Here is a 16,221-nt window from a genome sequence, read left to right as displayed (position 1 = left end):
ATAGGGTGAGGCGAGGCAGAATGGGCGGAGCCTGGAGTTGGCGGTGGTGGAGAAGGGCACTGAGAGGAGGGATTTGTCCTGTGAGCGGAGGTTTCAGGCAGGAACGTAAGGGGAGATGAGGGTAGAGAGGTAATGAGGGGCTGCAGACTGAGTGCATTTGTAGGTAAGAAGGAGAAGCTTGAACTGTATGCGGTATCTGATCGGAAGCCAGTGAAGTGACCTGAGGAGAGGGGTGATATGAGTATATCGGTTCAGGCGGAATATAGGACATGCAGCAGAGTTCTGAATGAATTGAAGGGGGGATAGATGGTTAAGTGGGAGGCCAGTGAGGAGTAGGTTGCAGTAGTCAAGGCGAGAGGTAATGAGAGCGTGGATGAGAGTTCGGTTGGTGTGCTCAGAGAGGAAAGGGCGAATTTTGTTGATGTTAAAGAGGAATAATCGACAGGTCTTGGCTGTCTGCTGGATATGCGCAGAGAAGGAGAGGGAGGAGTCGAAGATAACTCCGAAGTTGCGGGCGGATGAGATGGGGAGGGATGAGGGTGTTATCAACTGAGATCGAGAGCGGAGGAAGAGGAGAAGTAGGTTTAGGTGGAAAGACGATAAGCTTGGTCTTGGCCATGTTCAGTTTCAGGTGGCGGTTGGATATCCATGCAGCAATGTCGGATAAGCAGACCGATACCTTGGCCTGGGTTTCCGCAGTGATGTCTGGTGTGGAGAGATACAGCTGGGTAAGATATACGCAAAAAGTAGCACACATGAGTTTCTCTTGTTGGGCAGACTGGATGGACCGTGCAGGTCTTTTTCTGCTGTCATCTACTATGTTACTATGTTACCTTCATTTGTGCTATGAGGTCCACTGGCCATTCAAGCAAATTTTTTAAATGGCCGGATAAAGTAATAAAAAATGGATGGTTTTTTTTGTACAATGCTGCACAAAGAGGAGTGAATTTCCTGCATCTCTCTTGTAAGGAGATTGAATAGTCTTGGAAATCATTTGTTTTCACCTTCTTAATTTAGAGTTTCTCGCTTCTGACGATAACCATGCAGTATCTTAGTATTGAGGATGTAGTTATGGACTTCGTTGATCATTACTCTCGGCCGTTTCCTGCCTTCCTGAACACAGCCTATATGGTGGGCTCTTTCTGAACATAGTGGACCTGCACTGTCTGACAGTGCAAATTCAGAGGATAATCACTCTTCCGATGCCAGTGATCGTTCTGCTATGTGTTCAAGCAAGCTCACAAATGTTAGGTTGCTCCGATGGGAGCGATTCTTGAGATCGTCCAACTTACTCTTGTCTTCCAAAGAGGATGCCCACTGTTCCAGTTCACCTGTGCTATGTGTTGTCTCCACCAGGAGCACCTCTATATTAGCTATTTGCCCTGACAATCGCTCAAAACGAGGCTCCATCACTTTCCTGACTGGCGCAGTGAGTTGCGATAACTGTTGCTCCATAAACACGGTGCCTATGTTAACTGTTTCATCCGACATCTTGGCCTCAGCAGCACGAGTTTTGGGCGCTACTTTTTTCTGCCCCTTACCGGACATCTTGCTTCGCAAAGGGAAAAAAAAATATTTGTCCATAGGTATTTCCTCAACAAGTGAGGAGCAAGAAAGTCCCGGTAGGAGCTATCTTCAATTCATGGAGGAGGGGGTGGGGTGATTTAGACACGATTACCCTGGAGCGATAGAGACAAACGTCCTAACTCTCACACTGCATCACGTGATTCCCATAAACATGGTTTAATGAGACAGAGACAGCATAGGTTCAGCCAAGGGAAGTCTTGCTTCACCAATTTGCCATCCTCATTCTTCTTGATCTTTCCGCTGCTTTTGACACTGTCGATCACAGCATACTTCTCGATACCCTGTCCTCACTTGGATTCCAGGGCTCCGTCCTTTCCTGGTTCTCTTCCTACCTCTCCCTCCGCACCTTTAGTGTTCACTCTGGTGGATCCTCTTCTACTTCTATCCCTCTGCCTGTCGACGTACCTCAGGGTTCTGTTCTTGGTCCCCTCCTCTTTTCTATCTACACTTCTTCCCTTGGTTCATTAATCTCATCCCATGGCTTTTCCTACCATCTCTATGCTGATGACTCCCAAATCTACCTTTCTACCCCTGATATCTCACCTTGCATCCAAACCAAAGTTTCAGCGTGCTTGTCTGAAATTGCTGTCTGGATGTCTCAACGCCACCTGAAATTAAACATGACCAAAACCGAGCGTCTCATTTTTCCCCCCAACCCCACCTCCCCACTCCCCCCGTTTTCCATTTCTGTTGATGGCTCTGTCATTCTCCCTGTCTCCTCAGCTCGAAACCTTGGGGTCATCTTTGACTCTTCTCTCTCCTTCTCTGCTCATATCCAACAGATCACCAAGACCTGTCGTTTCTTTCTTTACAACATCCGTAAAATCCGCCCCTTTCTTTCCGAGCACTCTACCAAAACCCTCATCCACACCCTTGTCACCTCTCGTTTAGACTACTGCAATCTGCTTCTTGCTGGCCTCCCACTTAGTCACCTCTCCCCTCTCCAATCGATTCAAAACTCTGCTGCCCGTCTTATCTTCCGCCAGGGTCGCTTTACTCATACTAGCTCTCTTCTCAAGTCGCTTCACTGGTTCCCTATCCGTTTTCGCATCCTGTTCAAACGTCTTCTACTAACCTATAAATGTACTCACTCTGCTGCTCCCCAGTATCTCTCCATACTCGTCCTTCCCTACACCCCTTCCCGTGCACTCCGCTCCATTGATAAATCCTTCTTATCTGTTCCCTTCTCCACTACTGCCAACTCCAGACTTCGCGCCTTCTGTCTCGCTGCACCCTACGCCTGGAATAAACTTCCTGAGCCCCTACGTCTTGCCCCATCCTTGGCCACCTTTAAATCTGGACTGAAAGCCCACCTCTTTAACATTGCTTTTGACTCGTAACCACTTGTAACCACTCGCCTCCACCTACCTTCCTCTCCTCCTTCCTGTACACCTTAATTGATTTGATTTGCTTACTTTATTTTTTGTCTATTAGATTGTAAGCTCTTTGAGCAGGGACTGTCTTTCTTCTATGTTTGTGCAGCGCTGCGTACGCCTTGTAGCGCTATAGAAATGCTAAATAGTAGTAGTAGTAGTGCTTCATTTTTATCTAGATTTTCAGAAAGCTTTTGATAAAGTTCTTCATGAGAGACTCCTAAGAAAATTAGAGTCATGGGATAGGAGACCAGGTTATTGGACAGAAAACAGAGGGTAAGGTTAAATGGTCATTTCTCTCAATGGAAGAGGGTGAAAAGTGGAGTGCTGCAGGGATTGGTACTGGGACCGGTACTATTTAATATATTTATAAATGATATGGAAATGGAATGACGAGTGAGGTGATTACATTTGCAGATGATACAAAAGGTTGTTAAAACACGTTCAGATTGTGAAATGTTGCATGAAGACTTTAGGAGATTGGAAGACAGGGCATCCAAACGGCAGATGAACAATAAAAAGTGATGCACATTGGAAAGAATTATGCAGATCATAGTTACCTGATGCTAGGGTCCTTCTTGGGGGGTCAGCACTCAAGAAAAAGATCTGGGTGTTGTAGATAATATGCTGAAATCTTCTGCTCAGTGTGCGGCGGCGGCCAAAAAAGCAAACAGGATGCTAAATAAGATCGAAAATACTGTAATGCCTCAAAAAAAAAAAAAAAAAAGATATAGCGGAATTAGAAAAGGTTCAAAGAAAAGCGAGCAAAATGATAAAAGGGATGGAACTCCTCTCGTATGAGGAAAGGCTAAAGAGGTTGGGGCTTTTCAGCATGGAAAAGAGACGGATGAGGGGAGATTAGATTTCAGCAAAGCTTTTGACACGGTTCTCCACAGGAGGCTCTTGAATAAATTGGACAGGTTGAAGATAGGACCTGACGTGGTGAACTGGATTAGGAACTGGTTGACGGACAGACGCCAGAGTGTGGTGGTAAATGGAATTCGCTCGGATGAGGGAAAGGTGAGTAGTGGAGTGCCTCAGGGATTGGTGCTGGGGATGATTCTGTTCAATATATTTGTGAGTGATATTGCTGAAGGGTTACAAGGTAAAGTTTGCCTTTTTGTGGATGGTACTAAGATTTGTAACAGAGTGGACACCTGGGAGGAAGTGGAAAACATGAAAAAGCTAGAATGGTCTGGCAATTAAAATTCATTGTGAAGAAATGCAAAGTGATGCACTTAGGGAGTAGAAATCCACGGGAGACGTATGTGTTAGGCGGTGAGAGTCTGATATGTACATAAGGGGAGAGGGATCTTGAGGTGATAGTATCTGAGAATCTGAAGGTGACGAAACAGTGCGACAAGGTGGTGGCCGTAGCTAGAAGGTTGCTAGGCTGTATAGAGAGAGGTGTGACCAGCAGAAGAAAGGAGGTGTTGATGCCCCTGTATAAGTTGTTGGTGAGGCCACACCTCTGGAGTATTGTGTTCAGTTTTGGAGGCTGTATCTTGCTAAGGATGTAAAAAGAATCGAAGCGGTGCAAAGAAAAGCTACAAGAATGGTATGGGATTTGCATTACAAGACGTATGAGGAGAAACTTCCTGACCTGATCATGTTTATCCTGGAGGAAAGGAGAAACAGGGGTGATATGATATAGACGTTCAAATATTTGAAAGGTATTAATCTGCAAACGAGCCTTTTCCGTAGATGGGAAGGCGTAGAACTAGAGGACATGAAATGAGATTGAAGGAGGGCAGGCTCAAGAAAAATGTCAGAAGTATTTTTTCACGGAGAGAGTGGTGGATGCTTGTAATGCCCTCCCGTGGGAGGTGGTGGTGATGAAAACGGTAACAGAATTCAAAAATGCGTGGGATAAACATAAAGGAATCCTGTTCAGAAGGAATGGATCCTCGGAAGCTTAGCGGAGATTGGGTTACAGAGCCGGTGGTTGGAGGCAGGACTAGTGGTTGGGAGGTGGGGCTAGTGCTGGACATACTTCTTCGGTCTGTGCCCTAAAAATGGCATATACAAATCAAGGTCAGATATACACATAAAGTAGCACATATGAGTTTATCTTGTTGGGCAGACTGGATGGTGAGTTTATCTTGTTGGGGAGACTGGATGGACCATACAGGTCTTTCTCTGCCATCATCTACTATTATTATTTATTTATTGCATTTGTACCCCACATTATCCCACCTATTTACAGGCTCAATGTGGCTTACAGAGTGTTGTTATGACATAGTCATGACAGGATCTGGTATACAATCGGTATTAAGCAGAAGATGTATGAGGAATTAGAGAAGGAGGTGTAAGGGTGGTGTAAGAGGTGTATTTTGATACTTGAGTGGGTTGGGTGGTGATTTGTGTCATTAAGGGTTCTTTTTGTAGGGTTTGTTGAAGAGATGTGTCTTCAAGGATTTGCGAAAGTTGATTAGATTGTCCATGGTTTTCAGGGCTGTGGGTAGTGCGTTCCATAGCTTTGTACTTCTGTACGAGAAGGTAGTGGCGTATGCCTGCTTATATTTAAGTCTTTTACAGCTGGGGAAGTTCAGATTGAGGAATTTGCGGGCTGATCTTTTGGCATTTCTGGGCGGCAGGTCCACTAGGTTTAACATGTAGAGTGGGGCATCTGCGTGAATGATTTTGTGTACGGTCGTGCAGATCTTAAACTCAATGCGTTCCTTGAGAGGGAGCCAGTGAAGTTTCTCTCTTAAGGGTTTCGCACTTTCGTATTTGGTTTTTCCAAATATGAGTCTGGCTGCGGTATTCTGGGCTGTTTGTATGCTGGCTGCAAAGAACAGACTATTAAAAAAAACTCCAGAGTGTTACAGTAGTCCAGATTACTTATTACCATTGACTGTACCAGGGTACGGAAAATGTTTCTCGGGAAGAAAGGTTTTACTCTTTTGAGTTTCCACATCGAGTAGAACATCTTTTTTGTCGTGTTCTTCACGTGGGTATCGAGTGTGAGGTTTCGATCAATGGTGACTCCAAGAATCTTCAAATTTTCTGAAATGGGAAGAGTGCAGTATGGTGTGGTTATGGTGGAGTAGTACTACGTTACTATGTAGATATGTATGTAGTACTATGTTACTATGTAGTACTTTGTTACTATGTAGAAATGATTGAGGTCTACGAAATCCTGAGTGGTGTAGAACAAGTAGAAGTAAATCGATTTTTTACTCATTCTGAAGTACAAGACTTGGGGACTCTCAAGGAAGTTACATGGAAATACTTTTAAAACAAATAGGAGTAAAAAAAAATTTCACTCAACGAACGGCTAAGCTCTGGAACTCTTTGCTGGAGGAAGAGGTATCGGCGGTTAGTATATCTGGTTTTAAAAAAGGTTTGGACCAATTCCTGGAGGAAAAGTCCATAGTCTGCTATGGGGAAAAACATGGGGAAGGAACTGCTTGCCCTGGGATTTTGTAGCATGGAATGTTGCCACCATTTGGGTTTCTTGGCCACTGTTGGAAGCAGGATACTGGGCTAGATGGACCATTGGTTTGACCCAGTATGGCTGCTCTTATGTTATGTTCTTATGTTTGCTGAACCGATGCTGACTCTATCCCATTAAACTATGTTTATTTGTGTGTTCCATAATTGTGTTCTTTGTTTCCACTGTTTTATCCGGCACTGACGGGCTTACTGATCTGTAATTTCCCAGATCATCCCTTGAACCCCTTTTAAAAAGTTGGCACTATATTGGCTACCTTCCAATCTTCACCTATTAGTCTTCAGTCCATTCTGTTCACATTCATGCCTCTCTTGATCTGAATAAGACCAGAGCAAACATCCCAGGAGATATTTGTAATGTGGCTACCTGAACAACTTTTTACTCTTTTATCAAGCATTATGAGTTGGATGTTCAGGCCACGAAAGATTTTCACTTCAGGAAGGCGGCCCTTAAGACAACTTTAACTTTCTGCTACCCTATTTCTTTAAAAATTCAGTACTTCCCATGCATGTGAGCTGTTGTGGCAGGATGATTATTATTATTAGCATTTGTATAGCGCTACCAGACGCACGCAGCGCTGAACACCTGACACAAAGGATGATAATGGAATGAGAAATTTACCTCAGTGCACCAAATTTTTTTCTTTTTGTAGTGCCTTCCTTTTTCACATCTTTTTAAAGTTTCCTCGACTTTGTGTGCCCTAGTAAGTTTTGGGCGTTTCAGACTTACAAAAAAATTTTTTTCGACCTTCAGCTTCTTGGGCCTTGATTCAGCGCAGTTACCTTGACCCTTTTCAAATATACTCTAAATTTACCTCCCTCCCCAAGCCACTCAGCCCTTTGGTCTGGTTTTTTCCCACAAAATATTCCCAAAGTCACTAAACATGTTAAAATGTTCTTCGTACATTGGAATCGTTTTGTGCACTAATCACTGTGTCCAGTGATTGAAACCAATCTATATGAGTTGACCATCTCAGTCTGATCTTTCGGCATCAGTAATATAGGTTTCTATGACTATTCAATCTGTTCCAGATGCAGGGGCTGCAGGCATTCACATCGGCCGCTTTACCAGTGCCCTGGGACCAACTAGTGTTGAGCAGTTCCGCACCGACATTGTGTATCGACGACGAAACATCAGTATTGATGCTCCTCGGTACATGGTGCTAGCAGCTATGCAGCATCAGCATTGCCGGTCTTCACAAGATGCTGGTGATTGTGTCAAGTTGGTGTTGCTCATGAGATGTTCCAAGTGTAAGGCACCCCGTTGGTGGATCTCTTTGCCACTCTTTACAGTCACAGAGTCCCTCGGTACTGTTTCAGGGTCAGGGCACATGACAGACTAGCTTTGGATGCCTTCCTTCTGCATTGAGGGAATGGTCTTCTTTTTGCGTATCCTTCCATCCCTCTCGCGGGAAAGCCTTCGCTTAAACTCAAGCAAGACCATGGAACCATGATCCTGATTGCTCTGTATTAGCGCAGACAGATCCAATTCTTTTTCTGAAGTTATCCTCTGAAGTACCTTAGAGGGTACAGTTTTTTCCATACTGCAGAATGTGGGATCTCTTTTGCATTCCATCCTCCAGTCCCTGGTCCTCAGCCTGGATGTTGAGAGCTTAGAATTTGCTTCCTTGCATCTTCCTGAAGGTGTCTCAAGAGTCTTGCTGACTTCCAGGAAAGATTCCACCAAGAGGTGTTCTTTAAAATGGCAGAGGTTTGCTGTTTGATCTGAGGGCAAGGCCCCAGATCCTCTTTCTTGATCTACACAGGCCCTGTTTAAATACCTTCTACACCTCTGTGTCTGGTCTTAAGACCAATTCTGTAAGGGTTCATCTCTGTAATTAGTGCTTACCATCACCATGTAGAAGGTAAACCCATCTCTGGACAGCCTCTAGTTCGCTTTATGAGAGGTTTGCTGTTGACAAAGCCCCCTGTCAAATCTCCACCTATGTCTTGGGACCTCAATGTCGTTGTTACTCAGCCAACAAAAGCTCATTTTGAGCCACTGGATTCCTGTCATCTGAAATACTTGACCTGGAAGGCCTTGTTTTTGGTGGCTGTTAATTCAACTTGCAGGGTCAGTGAGCTTCAGGCCCTAGTAGTGTATCCACCTTACACTAAATTTCATCATAACAGAGTAGTTCTCTGCATGCACCCTAAGTTCCTGCCTAAGGGAGTTCCATCTGAACCAGTCTATTCTTCTAGCATTTTTTTCCAAACCTCATGCCCATCCTGGCGAAAGTGCACTTCATACCTTGGACTGCAAGCTAGCATTGGCCTTTTACTTGGAGTGGACTAGGGCCTACAGGCAGTCCACTCAGCTTTTGTTTCTTTTGATCCAAACAGGATGAGGGTCAATGCACAATCTCTAGCTGGCTGGCAGATTGCATTTCTTTCACTTAAGCTCAAGCTGGGCTGACTCTGTGAGCCTTGACATGATTCAAATGTCAGAGCCATGGCTGTGTCTGTAGACCACATGAGATCAGCCTATATAGAAGAGATTTGCAAGGCAGCAACGTGGTCTTCGGTGCACATATTCACATCTCACTATTGCCTTGAGCAGGATAATCTGTCTGGACAGACAGTTTTGCAGAATTTGAAGTCTAGAATACAACTCCATCCTCCTAGGTCCGTTTTGTTCTGTTCTAGGCTGCACACTCGCACAGTATCTATATAGTTTGTTTAATTAGTATTTGCAGTTGCCATTTCAAGTTTCAATTGTCCTGTTTTCGTTGAGCCTGGTAGCTAGGGATTCCCACGTTTGATTGACATGGCCTGCTTTTCCTCAGAGAAAACAAAGATGTTTACCTGTAGCAGGTATTCTCCGACGATAGCATGCCAATCATTCTCACATACCCTCCCACTTCTCCTTAGAGTTGTTTTTGTGTAGCTATTTTACTGTACTGCTGGTTTCATGCTCTCATGGGCAAGAAGTCACTTGTTCATGAGTGGTGGAGATGCTGGCTTGTGCTCTTAAAGCTATTTACCCTGTGAAAGCGTTCTGCACCAGGTGACATAGATGATGTCACCCACATGTGAGAATGACTGGCCTGCTGTCCTTGGAGAATACCTGCAACAGGTAAGCACGTTCTCTGTATGATTCATCCAGTCTGCCCATCAAGATAAGGTGTGATGCGACACTACATATGCATATTTACTTTTGATTTGTCCTTGCCATTTTCAAGGCACAGACTGTAGTAGTCTGCCGAGCACTGGCCTTGTTCTCACTTCAGACTTTTCCAGTCCAGTATTTTTTATTGTGCCTTATTTCAACCGTGATTCAAAGTGGATCACAAGTTCAGAAGTTAACACAGTTCGGTTAAGAGTTACAGTAACTTAGGACATAAATATTATCAAACACATTACTTCAGTGCTGTTGATTCTTTGCCTAACTCGAATTCCTCCTTGTAGTTTTCTGCTATGGAAACTGGGTTGGCATATCTGATGCCTTGTATGATCTGATAGAGCTTTGGCTAAACAGAGATCTTTGTCAGTCGCTGCCAAACGTTTTCTTTGGCTCCACCATTGGTCAGTCGATGTATCTCACCAAGCTCCCCATTAGGGTTCAGCTCCTTTTTGGGAAGATCTGGAAAAAGGATCTAGGAGATTCTCCAGTGTTTGCCCGAGGGCAGGCCTTAAAAAGAGTCCTTTAGGTCTTCACAATCTGGCCCTCAACTGAAGGATATGAAGTGTTACAAGCCTTGGGCATCCTTTGACCCAGGCCCAGATATTAGCCAAAGCAGTCCTTTTTTTTTCCTGAGAAGCACAGCTTCCAGCAATCCTTCAAATCTTCTGCTTCTCGTGCCTCTCACTGATAGGGTGCAGGTTCACTCTTGAAATCATTGGGGGTCACCTTTCCCTTAATTACAAGGAGTTGGTTGATATTACATCAGACCAGTGGGTCACGGATATTATCCATGATGGTTACATGTTAGAGCCAGCATGAGACTGGTAGCTGTTCTTTTCTATACCATATAGGACAGTCGTTCAAAAGCTCATGGCTCTGAACAAGGTATCTTTCAAAGATATAACCAAAACAGGGAAGATAGGGTATCCCGGTAGCGAGGTTACAGTAGAGACCATAGTAGACCAGGTAACTTTCAAAAAGGAGACTATGATAAAATGAGAACGGTGAAAAAAAAAAAAAAAACAAAGGAGCAGCTGCAGAAGTCAAAAAATTTACATCGGGCATGGATACTGTTCAAAAATACCGTCCTGGAAGCCCAGGCCAAATATTTTCCATGTATTAAAAAAGGAGGAAGGAAGACCAAACGACAGCTGGCATGGTTAAAAAGTGAGGTGAAGGAAGCTGTTAGAATTAAACGAGAATCCTTCAGAAAATGGAGGAATGATCTGGTTGAAAATAATAAGAAACATCATAAGGAATGGCAAATCAAATGCAAAGCACTGATATGGAAGGCAAAGAGGGACTTTGAAAAAAAATATTTTGTTGGAGGCAAAAACACAGTAAACAGTTTTTTTAAAGGTACTTTAAAAGCAAGAAGCTGGCAAAATAATCAGTTGTACTACTAGATGACTGAGGGATAAAAGGGGCACTCGGGGAAGACAAGCCATAGCAGAGAGATTAAATGAATTATTTGCTTCGGTCTTCACTGAGGAAGATTTGGGAGAGATACCTGTGCCAGAAAAGATATTCAAAACTGATGACTCAGAGAAACTGAATGAAATCTCTTTAATTCTGAAAGATAATGACAGTTTTACAAATTGAAGAGTACCAAATCACTTGGACCAGATTGTATTTTTCCCAGAGTACTGATGGAATTGAAAATTGAACATGCAGAACTTTTGTTAGTAATATGCAGTTCATCTTTAAAATCAAGCATGGTACTGGAAGATTGGAGGGTGGCCGATGTAATGCCGATTATTTTTTTTAAGAAGGTTCCAGAGGTGATCCGGGAAATTATAGATGAGAGAGTCTGCCGTTGGTGCCGGGCAAAATGGTAGAGACTATTATAAAGAAATAAAAATTACAGAGCATATTCAAAGGCATGGTTTAATGAGACAAAGCCAACATGGATTTAGTTAAAGGAGATCTTGCCTCACCAATCTATTACATTTCTTTGAAGGGGTGAACAAACATGTAGATAAAGGTGAGCTGGTCGATATTGTATATCTGGAATTTCAAAAGGCATTTGAGAGAGTACCTCATGTAAGACTCCAGTGGAAATTAGAGAGTCATGGCATAGGATGTAGTGTTCTATTATGGTTAACTGGTTAAAAGATATTTATTTATTACATTTGTATCCCACATCTTCCCACCTATTTGCAGGCTCAATGTGGCTTACATAGTACCGTAAGCATTTGCCAAGACCGGTAGAGAAACAAATACAAGAAGATATTGTGGTCGAATAAGGGTCTGTTTCTTTCAGGCATGAAGGGGTCAGAGAGAGGGAAGATTAGATAGTGTCCAATATGATCGTTGGGTTTGCTGTGTTGTAGGATGTTGGCATCTGTGTTGGGTCAATAGTGTATGCCCTTTTGAACAGGTAGGTTTTTAATGATTTCCTGAAGTTTAGATGGTCGTAGATTATTTTCACTCCTTTTGGCAGTGCGTTCCATAGTTTTGTACTTATATAGGAGAAGCTGGATGCATAGGTTGATTTGTATATAAAACCAAGAGTGAGGTTAAATGGTCAGTATTCTCAGTGGAGAAGGGTAGATGGTGGGGTTCCCCAGGGATCTGTGCTGGGACCACTGCTTTTATTTTTTTATATTTATAAATGATCTAGAGATGTGAGTAATTAGTGAGGTAATTAAATTTGCTGACAACATTATTCAAAGTTGTCAAATTGCAAAAGGATTGTGAAAAAATATAAGAGGACCTTACGAGACTGGGAGACTGGGTATCCAAATGGCAGATGATGTTTAATGTGAGCAAGTGATGCATGTAGGAAAGAGGAACCCAAACTATGGCTACGTGATGCAAGGTTCCACATTAGGAGTCACCAACCAGGAAAGGGATCTAGGTGTCATTGTTGATATGTTGAAACCCTCTGCTTAGTGTGCAGCAGTGGCTAACAAAGCAAATAGAACATTAGGTATTATTAGGAAAGCAATGGAAAACAAAAATGAGGATTTATTTATTTATTTTTAAATTTTTGTTACATTTGTACCCCGCGCTTTCCCACTCATGGCAGGCTCAATGCGGCAGGCAATGGAGGGTTAAGTGACTTGCCCAGAGTCACAAGGAGCTGCCTGTGCTGGGAATCAAACTCAATTCCTCAGTTCCCCAGGACCAAAGTCCACCACCCTAACCACTAGGCCACTCCTCCATGTTATATAATGCCTTTTTATCGCTCCATGGTGTGACCGCACCTCGAATATTGTGTGCAGTTCTGGTCACCACGTCTCAAAAAGGATGTAGTGGAATTAGAAAAGGTACAGAGGAGGGCGATGAAAATGATAAAGGGGATGGGATGATTTCCTTATGAGGAAAGGCTAAAGCGGCTAGGGCTCTACAGCTTGGAGAAAAGATGGCTATGAGGAGATATGATAGAGGTCTATAATGAGTGACGTGAAAGGGCTAGACGTGAAGCACTGTTTACTCTTTCCAAAAATACTAGGACTAGAGGACATGTGATGAAGCTGCAAAGTAGTAAATTTAAAATGAATTGGAGAAAATATTTCTTCACTCAACGTGTAAACTCTGCAATTTGTTACCAGAGAATGTAGTAAAAGCAGTTAGCTTAGCAGGGCTTAAAAAAGGTTTGGCTAGCTTCCTAAAAAAAGTCCATAAGCCATTATTAAAATGGCTTTAGGGAAAATCCACTGTTTATTTCTAGGATAAACAGCATAAAATGTATTGTACTGTTTTGGAGATCTTGCCAGGTACTTGTAACCTGGATTGGCCACTATTGGAAACAGGATTCTGGGCTTGATGGGTCTTCGATGTGTCCCAGTATGGCAGTACTTATACTCTTAATTTCGGTGGTGACTCTCACTTATTTTTAAATATTGGGATATATTAACTATTCATGAATGTTTTCATTATTAGCGTATCATTGTGGCAAAACTCTGGGAGAAATTTTGTCCTACAAAAGGGTGGATTATGGTGAATCTGCCATATGTCTAAGAGGCCACTCTTAATGTGGGCATTGCTAGCGGTGTGGGTCTACAATTCAAGACGTTCAGTGGAACATAGTGGGATATTGCTGTCCTATTTTAGTGATATCCAACACCACCTGTGAATTGGCTTATATAATTTGCCATTGTATGCCCTTGCAATTTCATCTATGTAGGACTAGGACATTCTGTGTTTAAAACCTTTATACACCGCCACACTTTACCAGTCAAACTTAGACTTAAAGAGCATAAATCCAAGATTCAGAATCAGATCATGACAGCACCGTTGGTCGCTCATTGGGTGGAACAGCAACATACTGTAAATGACATGCGGTGGAGGGTTATTGATAAAATTGAGTTGGGAGTAGAAGGTGTTGATGTGGATAGATTACTTAACTATAAAGAACTGCGATGGATTTTTATTTTGAACACCATTGTACCTGATGGGTTGAATTTGGATTTGGATTGGTTTGAAACTCTGCATTGGATTGGTTCTTTGAGTCATGTGACTATGTATAATGGAACTTCCTGTTTAGGGCACCATCATAGTAAAGAGAATGAATATAAGACGTGATTGCCTATTCAGGTTCGTTATGAGCGATTCAGCACATAGTAAGTGATTTGATTTATGCCTTGTTTTACAAACTGATTTATTTTATTTTTAAGGATCAGCCTTTGAAGCAGCTGTTGCGAAACATGGTCCGTGTCGGCTTTGGGGTCCTACTCATGCGATAACTGTGTTCTGATGAACGTTGACTAAGATAAGTGAGACAATATTTTAAATTGTGGAAAATGGAACAAGATTGCTATTTAATTTGAAATTTGAATCATACAAAAAATTTTAAATTAAAATAATAGAATAAGTTACTACCTGACCTATGATGATAAGGGTGAGTTATGAGTATATGTGCTCATGTGAAACAAGGTCTCTTAAAGGTCGATACTAGGTGGTAATTTATATTGAGAACTTGGCTGCAGCTGTGAAGATAGTATTTTAGCAGCATTGAGCCTTTATAATTGTTGGATCTCAAGGAGGCATACGTCCATATTTCTATTTGACCACCTCACCAGTTCTTCCTGTGCTTTGCAGTCTTGGGCAGCACTTTCAATTCAGGGGCATGCCTTTCTGGCTTTCCACGGTTCCAAGGTTATGGTAGTCATGCAGCGTTCCTGAGGAAGGAAGGCATCAGAGTTCATTCCTATTTGGACTAGTTGATCAGAGCCCAGTTCTTCAGGAGAGCATGTCTGCTACTGCTTGGGTGATAACGTTTGCAGTCCCTGGGCTGGGTTATCAATTTCCAGAAGAGCAAATGGCAACCCAACCCAATTGCTGGAATATTTGAGTGCCTGTTTCAACACTCAACAGGGCAAGGTATTCTTTCTGGAAATCAGTAGGGATAAACTTTATTGCCAGATCTGTCATTTGTTGCAGCACCCAAAGCCTTGCATGTGGGATTATGGTCAGGTCCTGTGATACATGACGACGCAATGTGTTTCCCTGGGTCAGGGCCCTTATGAAACCTCTTCAGCAGTCCCTCTTTGATCTATTGGTCCCCATTTTCTCAAGATTACAATCTACGCCTCCTTTGGACACTGAAGGCGAACGCCAGTATGAAACGGTGGCACAGTCAAGCAACCTTCTCAGCGAAACCATGTTAGCATCGCCTCTATGGATAGTGGTGATGATGTGTTTGAGCCTACAGGGCTGGAAAGCTCATTGTCTCCACCACACCACTCGTCATTTGGATGGTGGTGGAAGCTTGCTGGCTCATCAACTGTCTGGAGCTCAGGCATACTCAAGAAAACCCTGTGTGGAAAACCCTGTATGGATCCTCTTGGGCAACATGATGACAATAGCTTATGTAAATAAGTAGAGGGCACTTGAAGTTCTCAGCTCGCACTAAAGGTGCGTCTGTTGATTCAATGCTTGGGAGCCCATGTGCTAATTTATTCTGTAGTGCACATTGCTGGTAAGTTGAATGTCCAGGCAGATTACCTGAGCATTTAATTGGTACAGAATGCTGCCTTACGCCACTTTACAGGTGCGGGGTGCTTTGAGCATATTACCTCTCTCCTACAAATAGAGCACTGACTTCCTGTATCTTACAGGACCACTTATAAAGTACTACTTTTTGTGTACAAGATTCTTCATTGAGGCAAACCCACATACCTCCTAATTTCTGTTACGCTATTGTCTTGTAGGGTTACCCTGTTTCTGCCGATGTAACCACTTCCAAATTCCATCACATTCTCTGTTCATCTTTCTACTATTAGGAAGAGATTATTTAGCGTATTAGGTCATTCCTTATAGACCTGTATTCCATTAGACCTCTATCTGGAACTTCCATTGTTTCTAAAACTAACTTAAAACATTTGCTTCACAAGGCGTTTGGACCTTTAGATGCCAAGTACAGCCTCTCTGGGTTCTGGATCTTGGACACTAAATAGAGTTAGATTCAGTTCCTGTCTTACTTTTTCTGCTCAGCTTCAGCTCTTTTTCTTTTCTAAATATATTGTAGATCTTTCCTTTTGTAAGTTGGTTGTAAACCTCTTTGATAGTGTTACTCCAAAGCAGTATATTAAGTTTGAATTAAACTTGAAACTTTACTTGAAATCTTCTGGACCCTGGGGAATGGATTTTGTGTCTGGCAGCCTTTTGCTAATTACTCAGAAATGGGGAACTCCAATGATGAACCTTATAGAAAGGTTCCTTGGTTGTTCAGCA

General features: G+C 42.8%; 1 protein-coding gene across 2 annotated transcripts in view; it reads left to right on the top strand.

The window, feature by feature from the left end:
* Window positions 1–16,221, top strand: part of JADE1 (jade family PHD finger 1) — a 348,115-nt gene that overhangs the window by 185,787 nt on the left and 146,107 nt on the right. The window contains exon 6 of one of the 2 annotated variants that reach the window (XM_030191738.1): window positions 14,163–14,195. The exons of the other annotated variant lie outside the window; for it this stretch is intronic. Within the exon in view, the coding sequence (XP_030047598.1) occupies window positions 14,163–14,195 (33 nt within the window). The remainder of the gene's footprint in view (window positions 1–14,162; window positions 14,196–16,221) is intronic. 2 annotated transcript variants of the gene reach the window in all.

Source organism: Microcaecilia unicolor, chromosome 2, assembly GCF_901765095.1.
Source record: "Microcaecilia unicolor chromosome 2, aMicUni1.1, whole genome shotgun sequence".
In the NCBI taxonomy this organism is placed as follows: domain Eukaryota; kingdom Metazoa; phylum Chordata; class Amphibia; order Gymnophiona; family Siphonopidae; genus Microcaecilia; species Microcaecilia unicolor.
The sequence above is the reverse complement of the archived record's forward strand: the minus strand, read 5'-3'. Positions and strand labels throughout refer to the sequence as shown.